This window comes from Periplaneta americana, chromosome 14 (assembly GCF_040183065.1).
Source record: "Periplaneta americana isolate PAMFEO1 chromosome 14, P.americana_PAMFEO1_priV1, whole genome shotgun sequence".
Classification (NCBI taxonomy): domain Eukaryota; kingdom Metazoa; phylum Arthropoda; class Insecta; order Blattodea; family Blattidae; genus Periplaneta; species Periplaneta americana.
Window position 1 is genome coordinate 2,344,408 of NC_091130.1, and position 19,974 is coordinate 2,364,381.

At 36.1% G+C, this 19,974-nt stretch overlaps 1 protein-coding gene and 1 non-coding gene across 4 annotated transcripts in view; both read left to right on the forward strand.

The window, feature by feature from the left end:
• The first annotated feature begins 2,571 nt into the window (after nucleotides 1-2,571).
• Nucleotides 2,572-19,974, forward strand: part of LOC138713080 (transcription initiation factor TFIID subunit 4-like) — an 87,250-nt gene continuing 69,847 nt past the window's right edge. The window contains exon 1 of one of the 3 annotated variants that reach the window (XM_069844830.1): nucleotides 2,572-3,981. In XM_069844830.1, the coding sequence (XP_069700931.1) occupies nucleotides 2,671-3,981 (1,311 nt within the window). In that variant the 5' untranslated portion in view covers nucleotides 2,572-2,670. The remainder of the gene's footprint in view (nucleotides 3,982-19,974) is intronic. The other 2 variants (XM_069844828.1, XM_069844829.1) reach the window with 2 other exon arrangements.
• TRNAN-AUU (transfer RNA asparagine (anticodon AUU)) lies at nucleotides 5,828-5,900 on the forward strand. The gene has a single exon. It is a non-coding gene; the product is annotated as a tRNA-Asn (tRNA).

The window sequence follows — 19,974 nt, forward strand, 5'->3', positions numbered from 1 at the left end:
ATATCGATTTTTAACAATATGTACATCAGTTGGGCCAGATGCATGAGGGAAGATCGTGACGAAGGGAAAATGACGTCTTTAGCGACCTTGGTGTGGCTCTGCTGCATGATCAGAGCCGATTGCGTCAGGATGACTTGAGATACGGAAGCGAGTAGTAAGTTTCCTCGTTCTGTAGCTTAAAGACAACGCTATCAATGGTTAAAATGCAATTTATCTGAGAGTTAAATTACGAGACAATTTGTGAAGTACTAAATTTCAAACATACCTAATAAATTCGGAGCAAAAAATAATCGTGATCGGCGAAATGCATTGAGAGGGGTAGCCGAGAGTAAAGGATTCTGAAAAGACCGTATATTTATGTTGGAAACTGAAGGAAATGGAGAGTAATTACAGGCCGCATGCGAGAGTGGTAATTCGTTTCAGTGTGTAGGCCCACAGAGTCCTTGGATATTCAGCGTACCGTAATCCTTTGCGCCGGAAATGCCGACAAATCAGCCATTGTTATTCCAGCTCGCACTATTTGTCGTATACAGTTGTATAGGGAATGAATGTAGCTTATATAGCCTAAATCAGAGTCAAATATTTTTAATTTTAAGGGCAACGGACAATTACCTAAATTGAGTTTTACTTTAAATGTTCCTATCCCAAGCGTATTGAAATGGAATAACAATGGCTGCCGATTGCGCTACTTTGGATATCCAACAGAGCTGTAAGTGATTTTGACATGAAGTGATTTAGTGATATTCAGATGTTTCTGTGATTCAGAATTTTGTAGGTATTGTTTTGTTTTATTGTTAGCAACAGAGATATTAAATGTAGAATAAGAGATTATATTCAAAGAACCAACCCCCCCCTCGGCGCATCCTGTATAGAAATGATCTTTGTGACACATTTGAAAGGACTCAGATGCAACTCGCCACGTCTCATACTTCTGGCATCACCCATTACTCGCGGTCCTAGAATTAATTCCACTTCTACACATAGAAACTGTATTTAAGAATAATGAAAGAAAATAAATGCATAACTTATAACAGCGTTTTTCAATTCTTTTGTGATGAGGTCCGTCTTTCCTCATATTACTCCAGTGCGGCCTCGGCCTAATAATCATAAAGTTTGTTTGCTTAAATCCATTCTCAACCATCTACTGTAGTTTCAAATTTGACAATCGAACATTCAGACAGAGAGCGGGAATGTGTGTAATTATGTATGTCTACACAGTGCGACTGCCGCTCTAATTGAACGAAAAGCAGACAAATTAATTATTATCCCTCTTTCTTTCATTCTATTTTATAGAGAAAGTCACCTTTGTTAGATAAGTGGGAAGAGAAAATTTTGTAGTATGGCCTACTATAAATGTAAAAAGATAATAATTTAACTTATGTTTTATTCAACATAAAATAGTCGAATGTTAGAATTTTCATAGAACTGTAATAATAATAATAATAATAATAATAATAATAATAATAATAATAAATATTATTATATGCGTCCCATTAAGTGCTCTTTGGCTCCCCCAGACTGTCGAAGCCCCCCAGTTGAGAATCACCTATTTACAATATTTAATAGAAACTTGCAGCATAGCTCCAGAATTTTTTTGTTCCCGTCTTGATTGCCTATGGACGTTTTCAAGGCTGCACAACGGAACAAACAGTCTTCGTATGACTTTTGGAAAAAAATATATATTATTGTCTTTTTATTTTTAATTAATTAATGTATTAGTTGACAAACAAACTGCTAGGCTATACAATTGAATCAGGAATTTGCAAAAGGGACTAAGTCCGGAAAAGTAAATTTGAAGAAAACAACAAAAAACCTTTTTGTATGGATCTGGATATATAACAGTCCAAACATGTTGATACACAGTTTAAATGTATACATTCTAAACGACTTGGTTCTTTTTAACGCTGAAATCCAAGAAGATTATATGGAGAGCCAGAAACGGGCATAAAATCAATTTGCAAAAAATATGGACTTGGTCCCTTTTGCAAATTCCTGATTCTTGTTCAATGATGCCATACCATAACCCACATTATAGTAGCATCGTGAGGTTGGTTGTTCTGGTTCCTCTAATTAAAGTTATTTTTAAATTAATTAAGTTTAATTAACTAATTAACATAACAATCCTTTTTTAGCTTAAGCAATGTAATTCGTATACCTCGCTTCGAAACAACTGAAGAATTTTTTTCTCTGGGCTCGTTCAGTATTTTCACATTGGTTTTATTGTCACTTTCGAAGCTATTTTATGCATATCGGGTTCATGTTTACTTTTAATCGTAAATCTAGAAACAATTAATTTTAGTAGCAATAAATGCAATAAGGCATGTATCTTTCCAAAGCTTTCATGATATAAATTGCTTTGAGAGATTTTTTGCTGCTGTACCAAGATGTTCTGTAATGATCTATTCGGCTCTGGCACAATTCGAGAAATATTTCTGTGCGCTCCATATATTATTATGTTCAATGCAACCTATTTCATGACCTACCCTGAAGGTGTACTTGTGTAGTTATCGTTTGTCGAGGCCTTCAAAGCCCACCCGCGGGTAGTGCTTTGAAGTGCTTGTAAATGCGTGTTAGAAATTCACGAAAGTTAAAGTGAGATTCAGCCGATTATGGCGGCTGACGTGGATCGTGTAGTGCATAAGGAGTCTTGCTATGTTCTGTTAAAGTAGCATGTTGTATGTAGTTCATATGACGTTCTTAACTTTTTTATATTGCATTTCCAGGCACTGGAATGAAGTTTTTAAAACTCCAATATTTTATGACATAAACAGTAGATTATTAGCTAATATTGTAAACATTACGCTAGGCCACATTCAGTTTTTAATTTACGTTAAGGGCAATGCACTGTGGGTACGAATTGTGTTTGGCGCATGCGCAGTTCAGTTTACAGTTAGATCTCGTCAGAAAATGGCGTCGGCAAAGTTTCTGGAGGAAGCTCTCAGTACAGACGTCGATGAATCAGCAGTCAATGCAATAGTGGGATCTCTGGAGACACAGTTAGTTACCACAACACCTGCAGTTTCCAGCCAGCAAGGACCATCAGCTACAGTCAATCAAAATCATATGAACAGTGCAATAGCTAATGGGGGCACTGTCTCCACACAGAAACATGGTGTGACGAACGGTGGATCAGGATCTATGAATATTCTTTTAAACTCCGATACAAACAAAACCAATACTACTAGTACACTTCAGAGTGGTAATGTTGTACATTCTAATGTTGTAAATACAGTTGTTGCGTCTTTGCATGGTGGAGTTCCTGCTAGTGGATATATAAACCAAGTAACTTCAAGTGCAAGCCAATCAAATCTCTCAAATCTAAACAAACCCCATGAAGCTGTCAAAATAGTTTATCCTTCCGGTAGCCAGGCATTAACTACTTCTGGTGGAGTGAATATAAACAGCAGAGTTGCCTTTCCAACTGGTGCACTTCCAAATGGTAATTTGGGACTCGCTCCACTTACTTCACATACTGTTTTAAATGCAGTAACCTCGAGTGTTCAAAGTGTAGTTTCTCACACCCATTCTCAAGCTGGGACTAATGTTTCTAAACAGATCGGAGGTGTTCTCGGTATCGAACATGGAAAACCATCTGGGACAGCATTAGTAATAAAGACTTCAGTCGGTAATCCGAATGTCACACAAGGGACCGCACTAGGTGCTGGTGTAGTGTCTGTGCCCATGACTGTAAATACCACAATGACGTTAACAGGAACACACGTAAACACGGCTGTGGGGACGACGACAACATCTGGAATGTCTGGAGTCGTGACATTAGCAAAACCTATCACACACACAGTTGGAACACCACAGACAATAGTAGGGAATCCTTCTGCAACTATACTGCCAGCCAACGTGCAGATTGTGAATGTGAACGCTGTCAGACAGACTACGCCTGGTCAACCGGGGCAGAAGACTCTTCCTCCCCGAGTTGTAATTGGGGCCCCGCATATGGTCGGTGCGCGTCCCGGCCAGCCAGGAGTAAGTTGTGTAACAATGGATAAAACTTAACCTGTAAATCCATTTAGAGTGTTTCAGCCCGGAACGAAATTATATTTCGTCTGGGCTTGTTGGAAATTTGACCTTGATAGTTCCAGTAATTTCATTATGTGCCTAGTGAGATTATCATATTTTTTTCACCTGTTGTTTATTGTGAAGAGTGCGTGATTATTGTGTGGTTTGGACGGATATGCAGACAACGTATTATTCAGGGTAGGGGTTCGCATATTGTATTTGTGTGTAAAACTTCACTTACTGTCGGACGTCGTTTTCTCGTGCTTCGACGTCATTGAATACGGCAAGGGACAGGAAAATTAAAGAAAAGGGGTCGAAGGAATCTGTCCAAATTATACAAAGTTAATATATCTTGAACTTGTTATAGTTCAACATGTGATCCGTCCTACAGATAATAGAGGTTAGTTACTTGTGGTGTTAAAATTGTCATTTCGTGAAGAAATATTTAGTTAAAAGTGCAAAAAGTGATGGTTTTAGAAACCGACAATTGTTTTTGACACATTTTTACGATTGGTATTGGATTCGCGCTTTAGAAAAAAACATTTCATAGTGCTTGGAAGTTCCGACAATGTGACTGTTAATCATGTGTAGGTGAATATCTTGTAAGTCTGAGTATACTTTAAGATATAAGTTAAATTCTGTTTTATAGAAAGTTCTTAAGTTTTCATTTAGCTCAATTTTTATTATTTGTGACAGTCACATTTGAAAATTATTGTCCCCACTGAAATTATCTGGCGTTGCAGAATTCATTATGTTGGCATTGCCGTCTGAGACATTAACATCCTATTTAAGTAATTTCAAAGGAGAAATCGTTGTCCTTTTCTCCTTAAACCTGACTTTGCTTCAGTAGGATTATTTTAGGTTTTTTAAATTTAATTTCGTTTAGTTCAATTTTAATTACCGGTACATTTAGTTAGGTTAGATTTCATGAGGAAGGGAGAGCAACAACCTCCTTTCCTAACAGTTTTCTAAACGTATCTTAAATTTTATGTATGATTCAATGCATATTTTCGGTCAGTAAATTTCAACGAATCCAGCGAACGTTTTTATGACTAATACACCCGACGTCAGTCATTGATTAATTTGCGATGAATGTTTCGGAATCGGCTGTCAAGTGTATGGAGTTTGCACTCATCATGTTAATACTTTTATTCAAACTCAAGATATTGTTCGTGTGTGGTTGTGCTCGAAGTGTGTTGTATTTGTTGACATAACGTCAGTAATTTAGAGTGCTAGTAATGAAGTGTCACCTGGTTGTCTAACCTCAAATGTGCACTGATCCATTTGAAGATAATCATGTGGATCCCACTTTCGTGCGCGTTTCTACTTTATTTATAATTAACTTGGTGATTTTTACTACAAGCTGTGAACGGAAGACGCAGTTAGTGAACCCATTGTTGATGCCTTAGTAGAGTTGAGGTTGTGTTGCATTTATCTTTGAAGGTTATGGTCGTCAAACAAAACATGAAGAAATATTCATTACATCAGTCCTTGCTCTTAGAACGATACCTACTGGTAGGTAGTGTTAACAATTAGAATTTTTAAAAATATAGTTGGTACGTTAAACCAAAGGTCCCGGGTTCGATGCCCGGCCTCGAAACAATTTTTCCCTCGAAATTATTCAAATCAATTTTACAGGGAGTTATACCTGAAATCTTGATTTGCATAATACACGTCACTGTTCGTTCACAGAAAGCCACAATTTAAGTCACACAGAGTTAGTGTGCACTCGAAGTTGGTTGCTTGACGGTTGTCAGCCCACTTTGAGATCTGTGGATATAGAGGGAAAAATTGGATCGGTGTCGGGTAAAGTTCCCGGGTAGCTCAGTTGGTAGAGCGTTGGTACATTAAACCAAAGATCCCGGGTTCGATGCCCGGCCCCAGAACAATTTTTCCCTCGAAATTATTCAAATCAACTTTACAGGCAGTTATACCTGAAAGCTTGATTTGCATAATACACGTCACTGTTCGTTAACAGAAAACCACAATTTAAGTCACACAGAGTTAGTGTGCACTCGAAGTTGGTTGCTTGACGGTTGTCAGCCCACTTTGAGGTCTGTGGATATAGAGGGAAAAATTGGATCGGTGTCGGGTAGAGTTCCCAGGTAGCTCAGTTGGTAGAGCGTTGGTACGTTTAACCAAAGGTCCCGGGTTCGATGCCCGGCCCCGGAACAATTTTTCCCTCGAAATTATTCAAATCAACTTTACAGGGAGTTATACCTGAAAGCTTGATTTGCATAATACACGTCACTGTTCGTTAACAGAAAACCACAATTTAAGTCACAGAGAGTTAGTGTACACTCGAAGTTGGTTGCTTGATGGTTGTCAGCCCACTTTGAGGTCTGTGGATATGGAGGGAAAAATTGGATCGGTGTCGGGTAAAGTTCCCGGGTAGCTCAGTTGGTAGAGCGTTGGTACGTTTAACCAAAGGTCCCGGGTTCGATGCCCGGCCTCGGAACAGTTTTTTCCTCGACATTATTCAAATCAACTTTACAGGGAGTTATACCTGAAATCTTGATTTGCATAATACACGTCACTGTTCGTTAACAGAAAACCACAATTTAAGTCTCACAGAGTTAGTGTGCACTCGAAGTTGGTTGCTTGACGGTTGTCAGCCCACTTTGAGGTCTGTGGATATAGAGGGAAAAATTGGATCGGTGTCGGGTAAAGTTCCCGGGTAACTCAGTTGGTAGAGCCTTGGTACGTTTAACCAAAGGTCCCGGGTTCGATGCCCGGCCCTGGAACAATTTTTCCCTCGAAATTATTCAAATCAACTTTACAGGGAGTTATACCTGAAATCTTGATTTGCATAATACACGTCACTGTTCGTTAACAGAAAACCACAATTTAAGTCACACGGAGTTAGTGTGCACTCAAATGTTGGTTGCTTGATGGTTGTCAGCCCACTTTGAGGTCTGTGGATACAGAGGGAAAAATTTGATCGGTGTCGGCTAGAGTTCCCGGGTAGCTCAGTTGGTAGAGCGTTGGTACGTTAAACGAAAGGTCCCGGGTTCGATGCCCGGCCCCGGAACAATTTTTCCCTCGAAATTATTCAATATAGTTATCGGTAAGAAACAAATGAAGGGTACAGGAGAAAAACGAGGAATATCACATTCTGTTAAGAGTGAGTTAGTGATCTAATTCAGTATATTACTGCAAAATTTATTGCTGTTAAAAATGAAGGAAAGGATGACTGTATCCATGGTGATAATACTCCTTTTTATCACTTTTGATAAGAACAACACTAAAGTTTGCACTAATCTATTGAATTAGATAATGACATTACCCATAGCAGAATTGTGACATTTATCATTTTCGTATGTCGAATATTTCTTGCATTCATACATTGGTATTAAATAACCCATAAATTCATATTCATAGTGAGAAATGACGCTCTTGTCAACATGTTTCAGCGTTAAGCATGAAACTAAAGCAAATCGCAAAGCTCAATACGTAGGGAATATGCAGCCAATGATAGTTGAACTTTAGTTGCTACCCACTAGGATCGCTACTATTGCACAGTCTATTGTTCCTAGTACTCTCAGTTGCCAACCGCTTGGAGCAGTGTATCGCGAGAAATGCAAAATATCATCTCAAGCTTCGTGACTGTATATACTAGACTCTGCTAATACCGTGCAAGAACAATTAATGCGAAGTTAAGTGGAATGTAGTGTAAAATGTTTGACTTCCTTCGTATTCTGGTCTGGAGGTCCTGTGTTCAACTCCTGGGCCTGGCTTTCGGAGAATTTTTTTTGAAGTAAAATTCCCTGGGTGTCTAGAGTCTGGAAATTTGTTTGAATGTGAATGTGTCAGGTTATTAATTAACTGATCTTCAAATAAATACAATACAAATCAGGATTGTCGTTGAGCAGAAACTTGAACACACATTTCGTCACATTGTTGACAAGTAACACTGTCTTTGGGCTCCACCAGAAAGCACTGAGAGATTCTAGAGAGTTATCAATGTATTTAAAGAGTGTAAACTGCACACATATTTTATTATTGTACAGTTTCCATATTTTTATATTAGATATTATGACCAGCTGTATGGTTTAGTTGTCTGAGTTTTTGTCCACAGTTCATGAGATCATGGGTTCGATTTCAGGCTAGAGTGTAGGGATTTTTTCCTTCAAGGGAACTTTCTGTGTTTTTCCGTGGTCTGGAATTTATGTTAAGTTTAGATTTAAGACCCCTCTGGAACTACATAATCATATGTGATTATCCTACCATATCATCGGGCAACGTAACTCCGCCTTTCAGGAGTCCAACATAAGCCATTGCCAGGAGGGAAGACGTCAAAAAGCTACTTTGTGCCATTGGGGAAGGGGGAATTTTTTTAGAAATCTATTGTCTTGCGTCTTTTGCTGCAATATTTTTAGGCTACGAAGAGTACATTGAAATGAAAATATTTTGTTTATGATTAATGAAGTAAATATTTACGATTTCTACAACTTTTGCAACTCAAGATTAAACAGCTTCAGGAATTTTATTTTTACTTATCTGAGTAAAGAATTTTTAAACAACCTAAACTGGAGAATGGGAGTAGAAGTTTCAGTCTTGCTTTACGGCGATGACCGAGTACACAATGTCACCAGCATATGGGCATGACGTTTACCTGTCTGTTAACATGCACTGTCAGTAATAAGGTTAGGTAGGATTTGATGAGGAGATAGATTATTGTCAATTAGACGCTCTGTCAGTGAAATGGTTATCTGGGGTTTGATGAGATAGATTGCCAATTAGACGCTCTGTCAGTGAAATGGTTATCTAGGGTTTGATGAGATAGATTGCCAATTAGACGCTCTGTCAGTGAAATGGTTATCTAGGGTTTGATGAGATAGATTGCCAATTAGACGCTCTGTCAGTGAAATGGTTATCTAGGGTTTGATGAGATAGATTGCCAATTAGACGCTCTGTCAGTGAAATGGTTATGTAGGGTTTGATGAGATAATTGCCAATTAGACGCTCTGCCAGTGAAATGGTTATGTAGGGTTTGATGAGATAGATTGTCAATTAGATGCTCTGTCAGTGAAATGGTTATGTAGGGTTTGATGAGATAGATTGTCAGATGCTCTGTCAGTGAAATGGTTATCTAGGGTTTGATGAGATAGATTGTCAGTTAGATGCTCTGTCAGTGAAATGATTATCTAGGGTTTGATGAGATAGATTGTCAGTTAGATGGTCTCTCAGTGAAATGGTTATCTAGGGTTGAACTTATTAATCCTTGTTCTGTTTTATTTATGTGTTATGTTTTCAGAGTGATAACTTTATCAGACCAGTAACATTTTCTTTACGGATATAAAGTTAAAAATAATTTCTTAATAATTTTATATACTTTCCTTTTCATTATCTTAGCATATATTGAGATGAATTTAAGAAAAAAAAAGACATTAACAGTAAATGTAACTATGTAAAGCAATGTGCTGATCTCTTTTGATTTATGACTGTAATGAAACTAGAAAAATCAGTTTGGAAACACCAGGTTCTATATGAGAACAATCATTTTATTTTTATCTCATTTCACCGTAAATAATTTAGTTCTGAACATTTTACGTTCAGTACATGTTAAACAATGATTTTAACTGTCTGAAAGTCCAGAAATGTTTTCAAAAACTTTATCTGCATTGATTTTATTAACAACCAAACTTTTAAAATGCTCTCCTGTAAAATTTACTAAACACTAGATAGAAACTTGTCATTCTGAACCCGCAATTTGTTCTTAAAGGGTTGGGGAAAAACCTGGAGATACTTCAACTTGTCCCAACCAAGATTTGAACCCGGGCCCACTCGTTTCACAGTCACGCATGCTAACCATTACTCCACAACGGTGGACAGATTTAAGTTAATTTAATTTGGATGTAATGTTGTTCAGTGTAAAATTTCCTACTCATTTCTGTATAACATTGTCTCATTGTAATGAAGACAGGATGTCCATGATAGTAATCCAAACTTCACAAGTCTGTGACCCTTTAAGAAAATGAAAATAAAGGGAGTTGTCATGTTCACCTAGACTTCTCATTATACATTTTATGGATCTCCTTTCTGTATAATGTTACCAATGAATTTTGTTAGACTTTAGTTTCGTGAACTGTCATTTAGAATTCGATGGCCTATATTAACACCATGTATGTGATTTTTACAAAATTTTCATTAGAGACATAAAAATGTTTATTACTCATATTTATACATTCTATCTATTTGAACCACTGAAAAGCTCAACAAGAATGTAGTATTATTAGTATTTTCTCGAACTGTCATTTAGAATATGCATGGGTATGAAATCACTAATCTTGCACTTAGGCCTATATGAGGAGATAAAACATTAATTATATGCATTACATAAAAAAAGCCATTTTTTGTAATCCCAAGAAGTAGGATATCTCACATCAATTATAAATTGTAATATAAATTTATTATGAGGTTGGATCGAAAAGTAATGCACAAAAATTTTTTTCTGTGTTGGTATTGTGGCTGGGATGTTGACATTTCACCGAGATATTGTTTGAAGTTTTCACTACAGACACAATTTGTTTTGGATGTGCAGCTCTAGCGAGAGAAGCGTGAACTACTCAACAAAGATGGCGCGCATGTTACTGTCGTCAACTTCTGAAGATCAGTGAAGTGTTGTGTGATTTTTGTGGGCTAAAGGACATAACCTGAGTGAAATTCACAGAGACGTGTGGCATGTGCGGGGAAGACTGTATGGACCATAGCAACATCTCCAGGTGGTGCGCATTCTTCGCAGACGGCCGTGAGAATCTTTGTGATTTGCCACATTTCAGGCAGCTGGTAACAGCTGCAACCCAGCAAAATGTAACAGGCGTCGAGGCTGCAATTTTGAACGACTGGCGGATCCAACTGCGAACCTTATCTCAACAGTTCAACATTTCATACGGTGCGGTGTACGATATCGTGCATGACACAAAATTTCATAAAGTTAGTGCCCACTGGGTGCCTAAGAATCTGACAGATGACTACAGGGACCAGCGAATGATGACATGCTTGGACCACTTAAGGCGTTATGCTGCAGGATGACATGACTTTCTGAAAGGAATTGTCACTGGTGGTGAGTCCGGGTGTATCACTACACACCCGAAACAAAGCAGGCCTCTATGGAAATGTGCTGCTTCCCCAGTAAAAAAAAAATTCGAAGTGACACAATCTGCTAAGAAAGTGTTTGTGACTGTGTTCTGGGATATGCGTGGTGTTTTGTTGGTGGAATTTGCTAAACATGGGACCACTGTGGATGCTGCAGCCTACATTCAAACGTTGGTAAAGTTGCGTCGTGCCCTTCGTGGCAAACGCCTAACATTAATGCTGACAATGTCAAACTTCTTCATGACAATGCTCCCTCCCATGGTACGGCTTCTGTTTGTGAGAAAATCAACACATTTGGTTGGGAGGTGCTCCAGCACCCACCATACAGTCCAGAGCTTGCACCATCGGCCTTTCATCCATTTGGTCCCATGAAGAAATTCCTGGCTGGGGACCGATGCAGAGGTGCAGTTAATGTCCGCAGATGGCTATACTCCAACCGAACGGACTTCTATGAACAGGGTATACTGAAACTGGTACCATGGTGTGAGAAATGTGTTGAGAAACTTGGTGCCTATGTAGAAAATTAGCTAAAAGGTGTGAGTTCATTTGTGTATTTTTTATTTTTGTTTACCTATTGAACTTTTTTTTTTTTTTTTTTTTTTTAAATTATTGTGGATTACTTTCCGTTTCACCTCATATATGTGAGAAATACATAAATGTCTGTGATCCAGTCCTTGTTTTCTTGTAATCACTAGTAACAAGCCTATTATTTCTTTCTTACTTAATTGTAAATGGCTTTTAAGGAACCCGCAGGTTCATTGCCGCCCTCACATAATCCCCCCATCGGACCCTATCCTGAGCAAGATTAATCCAGTCTCTACCATCATTTCCCACAGGCTTATTATTTCACTCTCTAAAAATTAAATCCGTGACGTGACAGCCCATGGAGGGCCAGGGTCGACCAGTTTCATGTTCACATTCCTCAGAAAAGGTGAACGATCATGCAACCATAACAGAGGTATCGTGTGGTCACCTCCCCCTCCCAGCTGTTACTGTTGGTTTCTGTAACTAGACTATGCTTTGCTATCTATCATAGCTCTCCAAATTCATCAGAGGTTGGGTGAGCAATTGTCAGAAAATTCCTTCTTCTTGAGGACTCAAACCAGTGCACATTCTATAACACGAGTCCACACAAAGAACAGTACTGTGGGAGCACTGTTCAAGAGGAAAATATTTTATTTTATGATGATATTGGAACGTTATTTTGGGCAGTATATGATATATATTTTAGTTTAAAAATAAAACAGATATTTTGCATATGAGTCATTCCATGTGAAATCATCAGATTTACCAGAAAACTTGTGATGGCATATTTTTATATTTTAGTGATATTTTAAGTATGTGTAGTATGATATGAATAATGGATAAATCCAGAGTATTTTTACTCTGTGTTTACCTGTTTGAGAAATACGGCTGTCTTAATGTTACAGGCTGCGTGTGGATTGCACTATGTAGGAATTGCACATCAGAAATATTAAAAAATTCTTATGTCTCAAAATAATGTATAGTTACAATTGAATGAAACATTCATTCATGCATTCATAATGTTCTGCCCAAGGGAAGATCTTTCACTACAAACCCAGCATTCTCTAGTCTTTCTTGAGGTAGTTTAATTCATATTCAACTAATAAAAGATAGAGTGAAAATATTTAAGTTTTACCTTTATAATAATGAAATATTTGCGTTTTGTTATAATAGGAAGTTGCTTAAAATATAATAATTGGAACATGGATTGGGAAATACAGAACATTTTGATAATTGTTGACTCATAGTTTCAGAAAGCTGTTGCCAAATTTTTAACATGTTTTTCCGGGATATACAGGAGATCAGCTGATTTTATCTTTGATTTTTTCAGTTAGCTTGTACAAGAAATAGGGGAGAGTCGGGTAGTATCGAACATCAGGTAATATCGGACAGTGAGTTTCTTTCATCTACCACACGATGATAGTACCTGATTGACATGGTTACGTTTCTGTGATGTCGCATAGAGAAACGTAACCATGTCATTCAGGTACTACCATATGGTGGTAGATGAAAGAAACGCACTGTCCGATATTACCCGATGTCCGATACTACCCAGCTCTCCCCTAATACTCATATCAGAGGGACACTGCCATAAATTTTCAATATGTTTTATATTTCCCAACAAAAGTTATTCCTTTACAAACTTATGTTACATTTCAATTCTGTTTAATTTATTTCTAGGGCCGTATTCATAGACATTCTTAGCGCGGGCTTCCGGTGGACGATCAGCGAACTAACGTTTTTCGTATTCATATACCAGTGTTGGCGATATGATATGATATGAATCCTGTACAAGTAGCCAGTCGATAGCCGGGGCTAGTTTAGCACGCTCATAGCACGGGCTAGCAAAATGTCTATGAATAGCACCCTTAGTGTCTAAATTTGAAAACAAATGAGAGGAGAAACAATATTAATGCATCAAACCCTTCCTTGCATTGTTGTATAATAATATAGAAAATTTCAGGGTCATATCTCTAATAGTTCTTGAGATCTTAATTTATTTTTCATCATGAAGCAATCAACGAAGAGTAAAACATGGCCTTGTTTAACAGTGAATATCCTTCTATAACATGGTAAATCTGAGGACCCTAATATTTGGTCGTTTTTCCTGCCTAATAGTAATCTACTATTGGACAAATTTCCATCGAATTAAAAAAATTATGCTGCCACAGCCTATCTCATGATTTCACTTGGAATGACTCGTATGTCATTGCTTTATTTCTTTTAGTTTGTTCACTAATATTACTATTAAAATCGTGTCGCTATTGCCCTTCCTTTGTGGTGTGGTGTTCACCATTATTTTACTTCCCCATTTCGAAATATTGTAACGCTCCAAATTTCGGTTTCACTGACTTTGATAGTGAAAAGAACGATTTTGTGGCTTGATGCGAGGTATCTCTTCTTAGCTGTCGATATTAAAAGTATTTACAAGTCTGCTCATCTTGGAATGATGCACGTGAAATGTAATTATTTGCACTGAAAATTAATAAACTTTTGTTTTAAAAAATGTTATGAAATTACGTGACATAATTAGGAACATTAAATCCAGACGTTTGAGATGCGCAGGGCATGTAGCATGTATGGGCGAATCCAGAAATGCATATAGAGTGTTAGTTGGGAGGCCGGAGGGGAAAATACCTTTAGGGAGGCCGAGACGTAGATGAGAAGGTAATATTAAAAGGATTTGAGGGAGGTGGGATATGATGGTAGAGAATGGATTAATCTTGCTCAGGATAGGGACCTATGGCGGGCTTATGTGAGGGCGGCAATGAACCTCCGGGTTCCTTAAAAGCCAATAAGTAAGTAAGTATGAAATTACAATCTATTTGATTCCTCCCCTCCCTAGATTCCCGACATAGGAAAAGCTGATAACTGAAGTGGTTTAGGCAGACCTTCTGTGTTGTTTCGCAGATAGTGATTACCTCAAAAGAATACTTAGACCTTAAATGCGTTATTATTGCAGTAAAAAGAAAAATATGACTGTGTTGTTGTTTTCCTTGTATCATACAGGCATTTCATCTGAAGGATAAAAGTTTACTAGCGATATTTCATTAACTATTTGCATTAGACTGTTAGTTGGGAGACCGGAGGGAAAAAACCTTTGAAGAGGCCGAGACTTAGATGGGAGGATAATATTAAAATGGATTTGAGGGAGGTGGGATATGATGATAGAGAGTGGATTAATCTTGCACAGAATAGGGACCTATGGCGGGCTTATGTGAGGGCGGCAATGAACCTCCGGGTTCCTTAAAAGCCATTTGTAAGTATTTGCATTAGACACATGAAGAAAACCCCAATATTGTTCTTATTTTACGTAGTTTTATTTTTGCTATACTTCTGACTATTGTTCTATTAAGGGGGGAGGTACTCCATTGGCCTGCAAAAATTTAGTGAAATTCATTTTTTTAAATATCTATTTATTCATTTATTCTGGTAGAGTTAAGGCCATGAGGCCTTCTCTTCCATACTACCAGAAGTGAAATACACAATGACAAAAATAGTAATATTAATAGTCATATAGTATGTTAGCTACTATAAAAACTAAATGGACAAAACTCTTCATGCTTAATATACATTCATTACACTTTATAAAATACTATTCAGAATATTAAAATAGCTAATAATTACCTGTTAAAATGATGTCAATTTTGCGTAATTTTTTACGATCATAAAGCATTTACATAATAAAATATACAATTAATTAAATATCTGCATGATTCTTCTATTGGAATGTTTAAAGACCTACATCAACAACATAGTCTAGAATCTTCTACCTATTCCTTCAGGTAATATTTTTTTTCTTACACGTTATCTTCATTATTAAATTTTCTAAAGAGATTTGCTGAAGGAATAAGTAAAAGATCCTATACTATGTTGTTGATGTATGTCTTTAAAACATTCCAGTAAAAGAATCATGCACAATTGTTCCCTTGAAATTATTCGAATCTGCTTTACAGGGAGCTTCACCTGAAAGACTAGATTTGCATAATATATACGTCACTGTGTACGTTGACAGAAAACCACAATTCCAAGTCACACAGAGATTGTGTGCACTCGATGTGGGTCTCTGGCGTTTCGTCAGCCCACGCGAGTTGTGTGGATATAAAGGGAAAAGTTGAGACGGTGTCGGGTGGAGTTCCCGGGTAGCTCAGTTGGCAGAGCGCTGGTACGTTCAACCAGAGGTCCCGGGATCGATACCCGGCCCCGGAACAATTTTTCCCTTGAAATTATTCAAATCATGCAGATGTTTAATTGCAGATTTTATTATGTAAATGCTTTCCGGTTGTAAAAAAATTAAGCTAATTTGATATTATTTTTACAGGTAACTATTAGCTATTTTAATATTCTGTGTAATATTTTATAAAGTGAAATGTATGTATATTAAGCATGAAGAGTTTTGTCCTTTTAGTTTTTGTAGTAGCTGAGACATAAAAAAAAATGAATTTCACTAAATTTTTGTAGACCAATAGTGTACCTCTCCCCTAAAGAACACAATGTGCTGAAAATAGTCTGTTTTCTGTTTAAGGAGGAATGGAATTGGGTTTTGGGTGAACATTTTGAATTATCTTTTATTTCTCCATTTTATTATTTGGTTTTCAGTCTTTAAAATTGCATATTCCATTATATGACAATACATTTTAATTTTTCGATTTTCTAACAACAGGTAGGTAGGCCTATACAAGTTTTACCCTTAACGCTAATTTTTCAAAAGTTTATAGAATTTGGGTGGAAAATTATGATTTTTTATTTTTCTCTTTAAAATGATATATCACATATGATTACACTAAAGTTATATCCTTGTTAATTTATTGTTTTTCTAAGGAGTGGATGTAGTATATGAAGAGTTCGCGGGAAAAACGATGAATGTCACAGTTTTCTTAAGGTTGATGTCATCATCTAATTCATGGATCACTACGAAATTTAAAGTTGTTCTTATGAAAAATTGTAAAAAAGGAGAATTATCACCACGAATACAGTAATTCTTTCCTTTATTTTCTATAGAAACAGCTCTACATCTTGCAGTTACAGACTCAATTAGATCATTATCTAATCCTTAACAGAAATGTGACATTCATCGTTTTTCCGGCGAACTCTTCATATGTATTTTAATGCTCTTTTTCCGTAAGTTTTGTTTTTCCACTCTGAAGGAATCATTTCTCAATTTTTATTTGATTTATAAAGCTGAAATTTTCAAGAATTTATTTGGATGTTTTATTTATATTGAAACGATATTTTTTTAATTTGTTCAATTTGGGAGATGTTATGCAGAGTAATGTTATGAAAATCGTAAAAAAATACATATTAATGGGGAAAAATATTTCTGAATAAGGAAATAAATTAAAGAAAAAAAGTAGGTCTATGTTTCAACATAAGGGACATTAGGACTGAGTTTTTACAAAAAAAAAAAAAAAAAAAAGTAAAAAATATCATTTTTCGGTTTTTTGTACGAAAATATACCTCGGGAACTACGTCTTCTTTGAGCTTCAGGAGCGATTTTTATACAGGCCTGCCCCATATGTCTCTTTTCACAAATTTGCCTTTTTCTCGAAGCTACATTTTTTATATTGAAAATGCTCCGTGCGCATGCAGTTTTCACCAAACTGAATGAAAATATTCGTATGTGTACATGCATATGTTATCAAAGATATAACGTTAAGACTTTTTAATTTTTGATAATTGGAAGCTAAATAAATTATTATATAAATAAAAAATATGAATAAATGAAAGTCTAATTTTAAAAAATTTATTGTGCTTCAACTAAACTAGATATCATGAATTTCTCAGTGTTCAAATATTGTCCGTGAATCAGGGTACATACGAAAAAAAAATGAATTTGCTGTATTTGAATGTAATATGCTTGCAACATTTTGATTGCATTGTTAATTTGCATAATTAAAATAAAATTAACTTCGAAGCTAGCAGTTCGATTGAGCTCAAACCTTGTTCGCAATACATCTAACAAACAGTTAAAAAATGAAATAAATCTTATTAAAATTGTAAAAATTTCAAAACTCAGTCTTGGGGTCAAGATCAGCTGTCTAGCTTCAACCGATTTCGAGAAAAAGTTCCTTATGTACGAGAGGCGTAGTTTAACATTGTCGAGATAGGCGATTCCGTGTCACCTCTATGTTCATTCCCTGTAGGCTAATTTGTGAGATCACGTGCCCATAAATCTAGCGAAAACAGTGGTCGATGTCAGTAATATTAGAGGTCAGGAGATATTGAATAAGATGGTAGTTTTACGTGCCTCACTCTGTATAATTTTATTTTTATTTTATTGGGTTATTTTACGACCCTGTATCAACATCTAGGTTATTTAGCGTCTGAATGAAATGAAGGTGATAATACCGGTGAAATGAATCCGGGGTCCAGCACCGAAAGTTACCCAGCATTTGCTCGTATTGGGTTGAGGGAAAACCTCGGAAAAAACCTCAACCAGGTAACTTGTCCCGACCGAGATTCGAACCCGAGCCACCTGGTTTCGCGGCCAGACGCGCTGACTGTTAAGGCTGGTTCACAATAAACCGGGAACGGAAACGAGAACGAGAACGGAAATATTGTTAAAATACATGTTTTTACTATTGTGAATGCTCACATTTAAATACATTTATTTCAACACTAGCTCCGCTGCACCCGTTAGAAATAAATATAAAGTAATTACATAATTAAAATAGGACATTTGATCCAGGGAACATTCGTGTTTGATAGAAGGATAAATCGTTTAATATGTTACTTAATTTAAATTGCATCCAAATAATTAAAATGCGATCATTTTGGTCCAGAGACCACTCATTGGTGCAATGACAATTCCTTTAAAATGTTTCTAATTTTTATTACATGCAACCATAGCTTAATGAACATTGACATCATTTAGATTTAATGTGTATACTTTATTTTACTTGTTATAGGTTTCCATTGAATTATGGTAATAACTTTTTTTAACCCTTGTTTTCTACGTATTCAGTAAATGGCGTTTGGCCCACTATGGTTCTGAACCCTTCAAATAACTTAAATTATATTATAGAATATTACATTACATATATTATATATCAGAAGTTACTGTAATAACATTATAGCATTATGTCCATCTAGAGAAACTACACTTTCCAGTGGTGAAATAATAATTAATTATACAAATAGGTTAATTTAGCTTCCGATATTACTTCATACAAACACAGAAACATTCTCTGTAGGCTATGTTTCATAGCTTTCGATTGTTGCTGTCCAAGGCTCCTTATAGACGAAGTCATTTGTTTTTTCATTCATTACACGGCCTTAGATGGCAGTTATTTTAATTTTAAAACTCATTTATCTCATTAAATATCAGTCCTATCAAAATTTTTCAAGGAATAAAACTTATCGGAAATTATTTTTAAAGAAACTTTTGTTATGTAACATTTTTCACAAAAATCAATAATAAGCGAGATATTTCGATTTATTTAATTCAGGCCCCCTTATAACCCCCCTTTAAATAATATATTTGAATGCCATATAGCCTAAAATCTAAGTTACAATGAACTTAATTTATATTCCAATTTTCATCGAAATCCGTTCAGCCATTATCGCGTGAAAAGGTAACAAACATACAGACAGACATACAAACAAAACTTTCAAAAAAAGCTATTTTCGGTTTCAGGGTGGTTAATTATATGTGTTAGGACCAATTATTTTTGGAAAATCGAAAATTACCAGAAAAATTTCGACTACAGATTTATTATTAGTATGGATTATTTCCGTTCTCGTTCTCGTTTCCGTTCCCGGTTTATTGTGAAACAGCCTTTACTCCACAGGTGTATGTATGTATTTATTCACACTGCAATGGGTATATACCCGGTGGCAGTGGTAACTAATTACACTCAATAAAGACAATAATAAACACAATTAATAAAAAAATACAATTAATAATAATACTAATAATTAATACTAACAATAATAAGTAATAATAATAATAATAATAATAATAATAATAATAATAATAATAATAATAATAATAATAATAACAGCAACAACAACAGGGAACATCCTAAATTAAATGAAGCACGATCGGTTAAAATAACATTTAAAGTAAATCTAATTTGTACCTTAAACCTATGTTCGAACTAAAACCCACGAGTATGATATGTTCATATCTGCACAAGTACCTTTCAACACTACACTCATTTCACTGTCAACTCACTCACTGCACTGGAACTACGACACATTTCACTGATTCTATCCTGATTTCACTAACACTTCAAAAACATTTCACTGTTCAAAATCTTTGCACTGCCACTATAAACTATAAAGCTTCACTGACAGGAACACGTTTCACTTACTCAACACACTTCACTGACACAA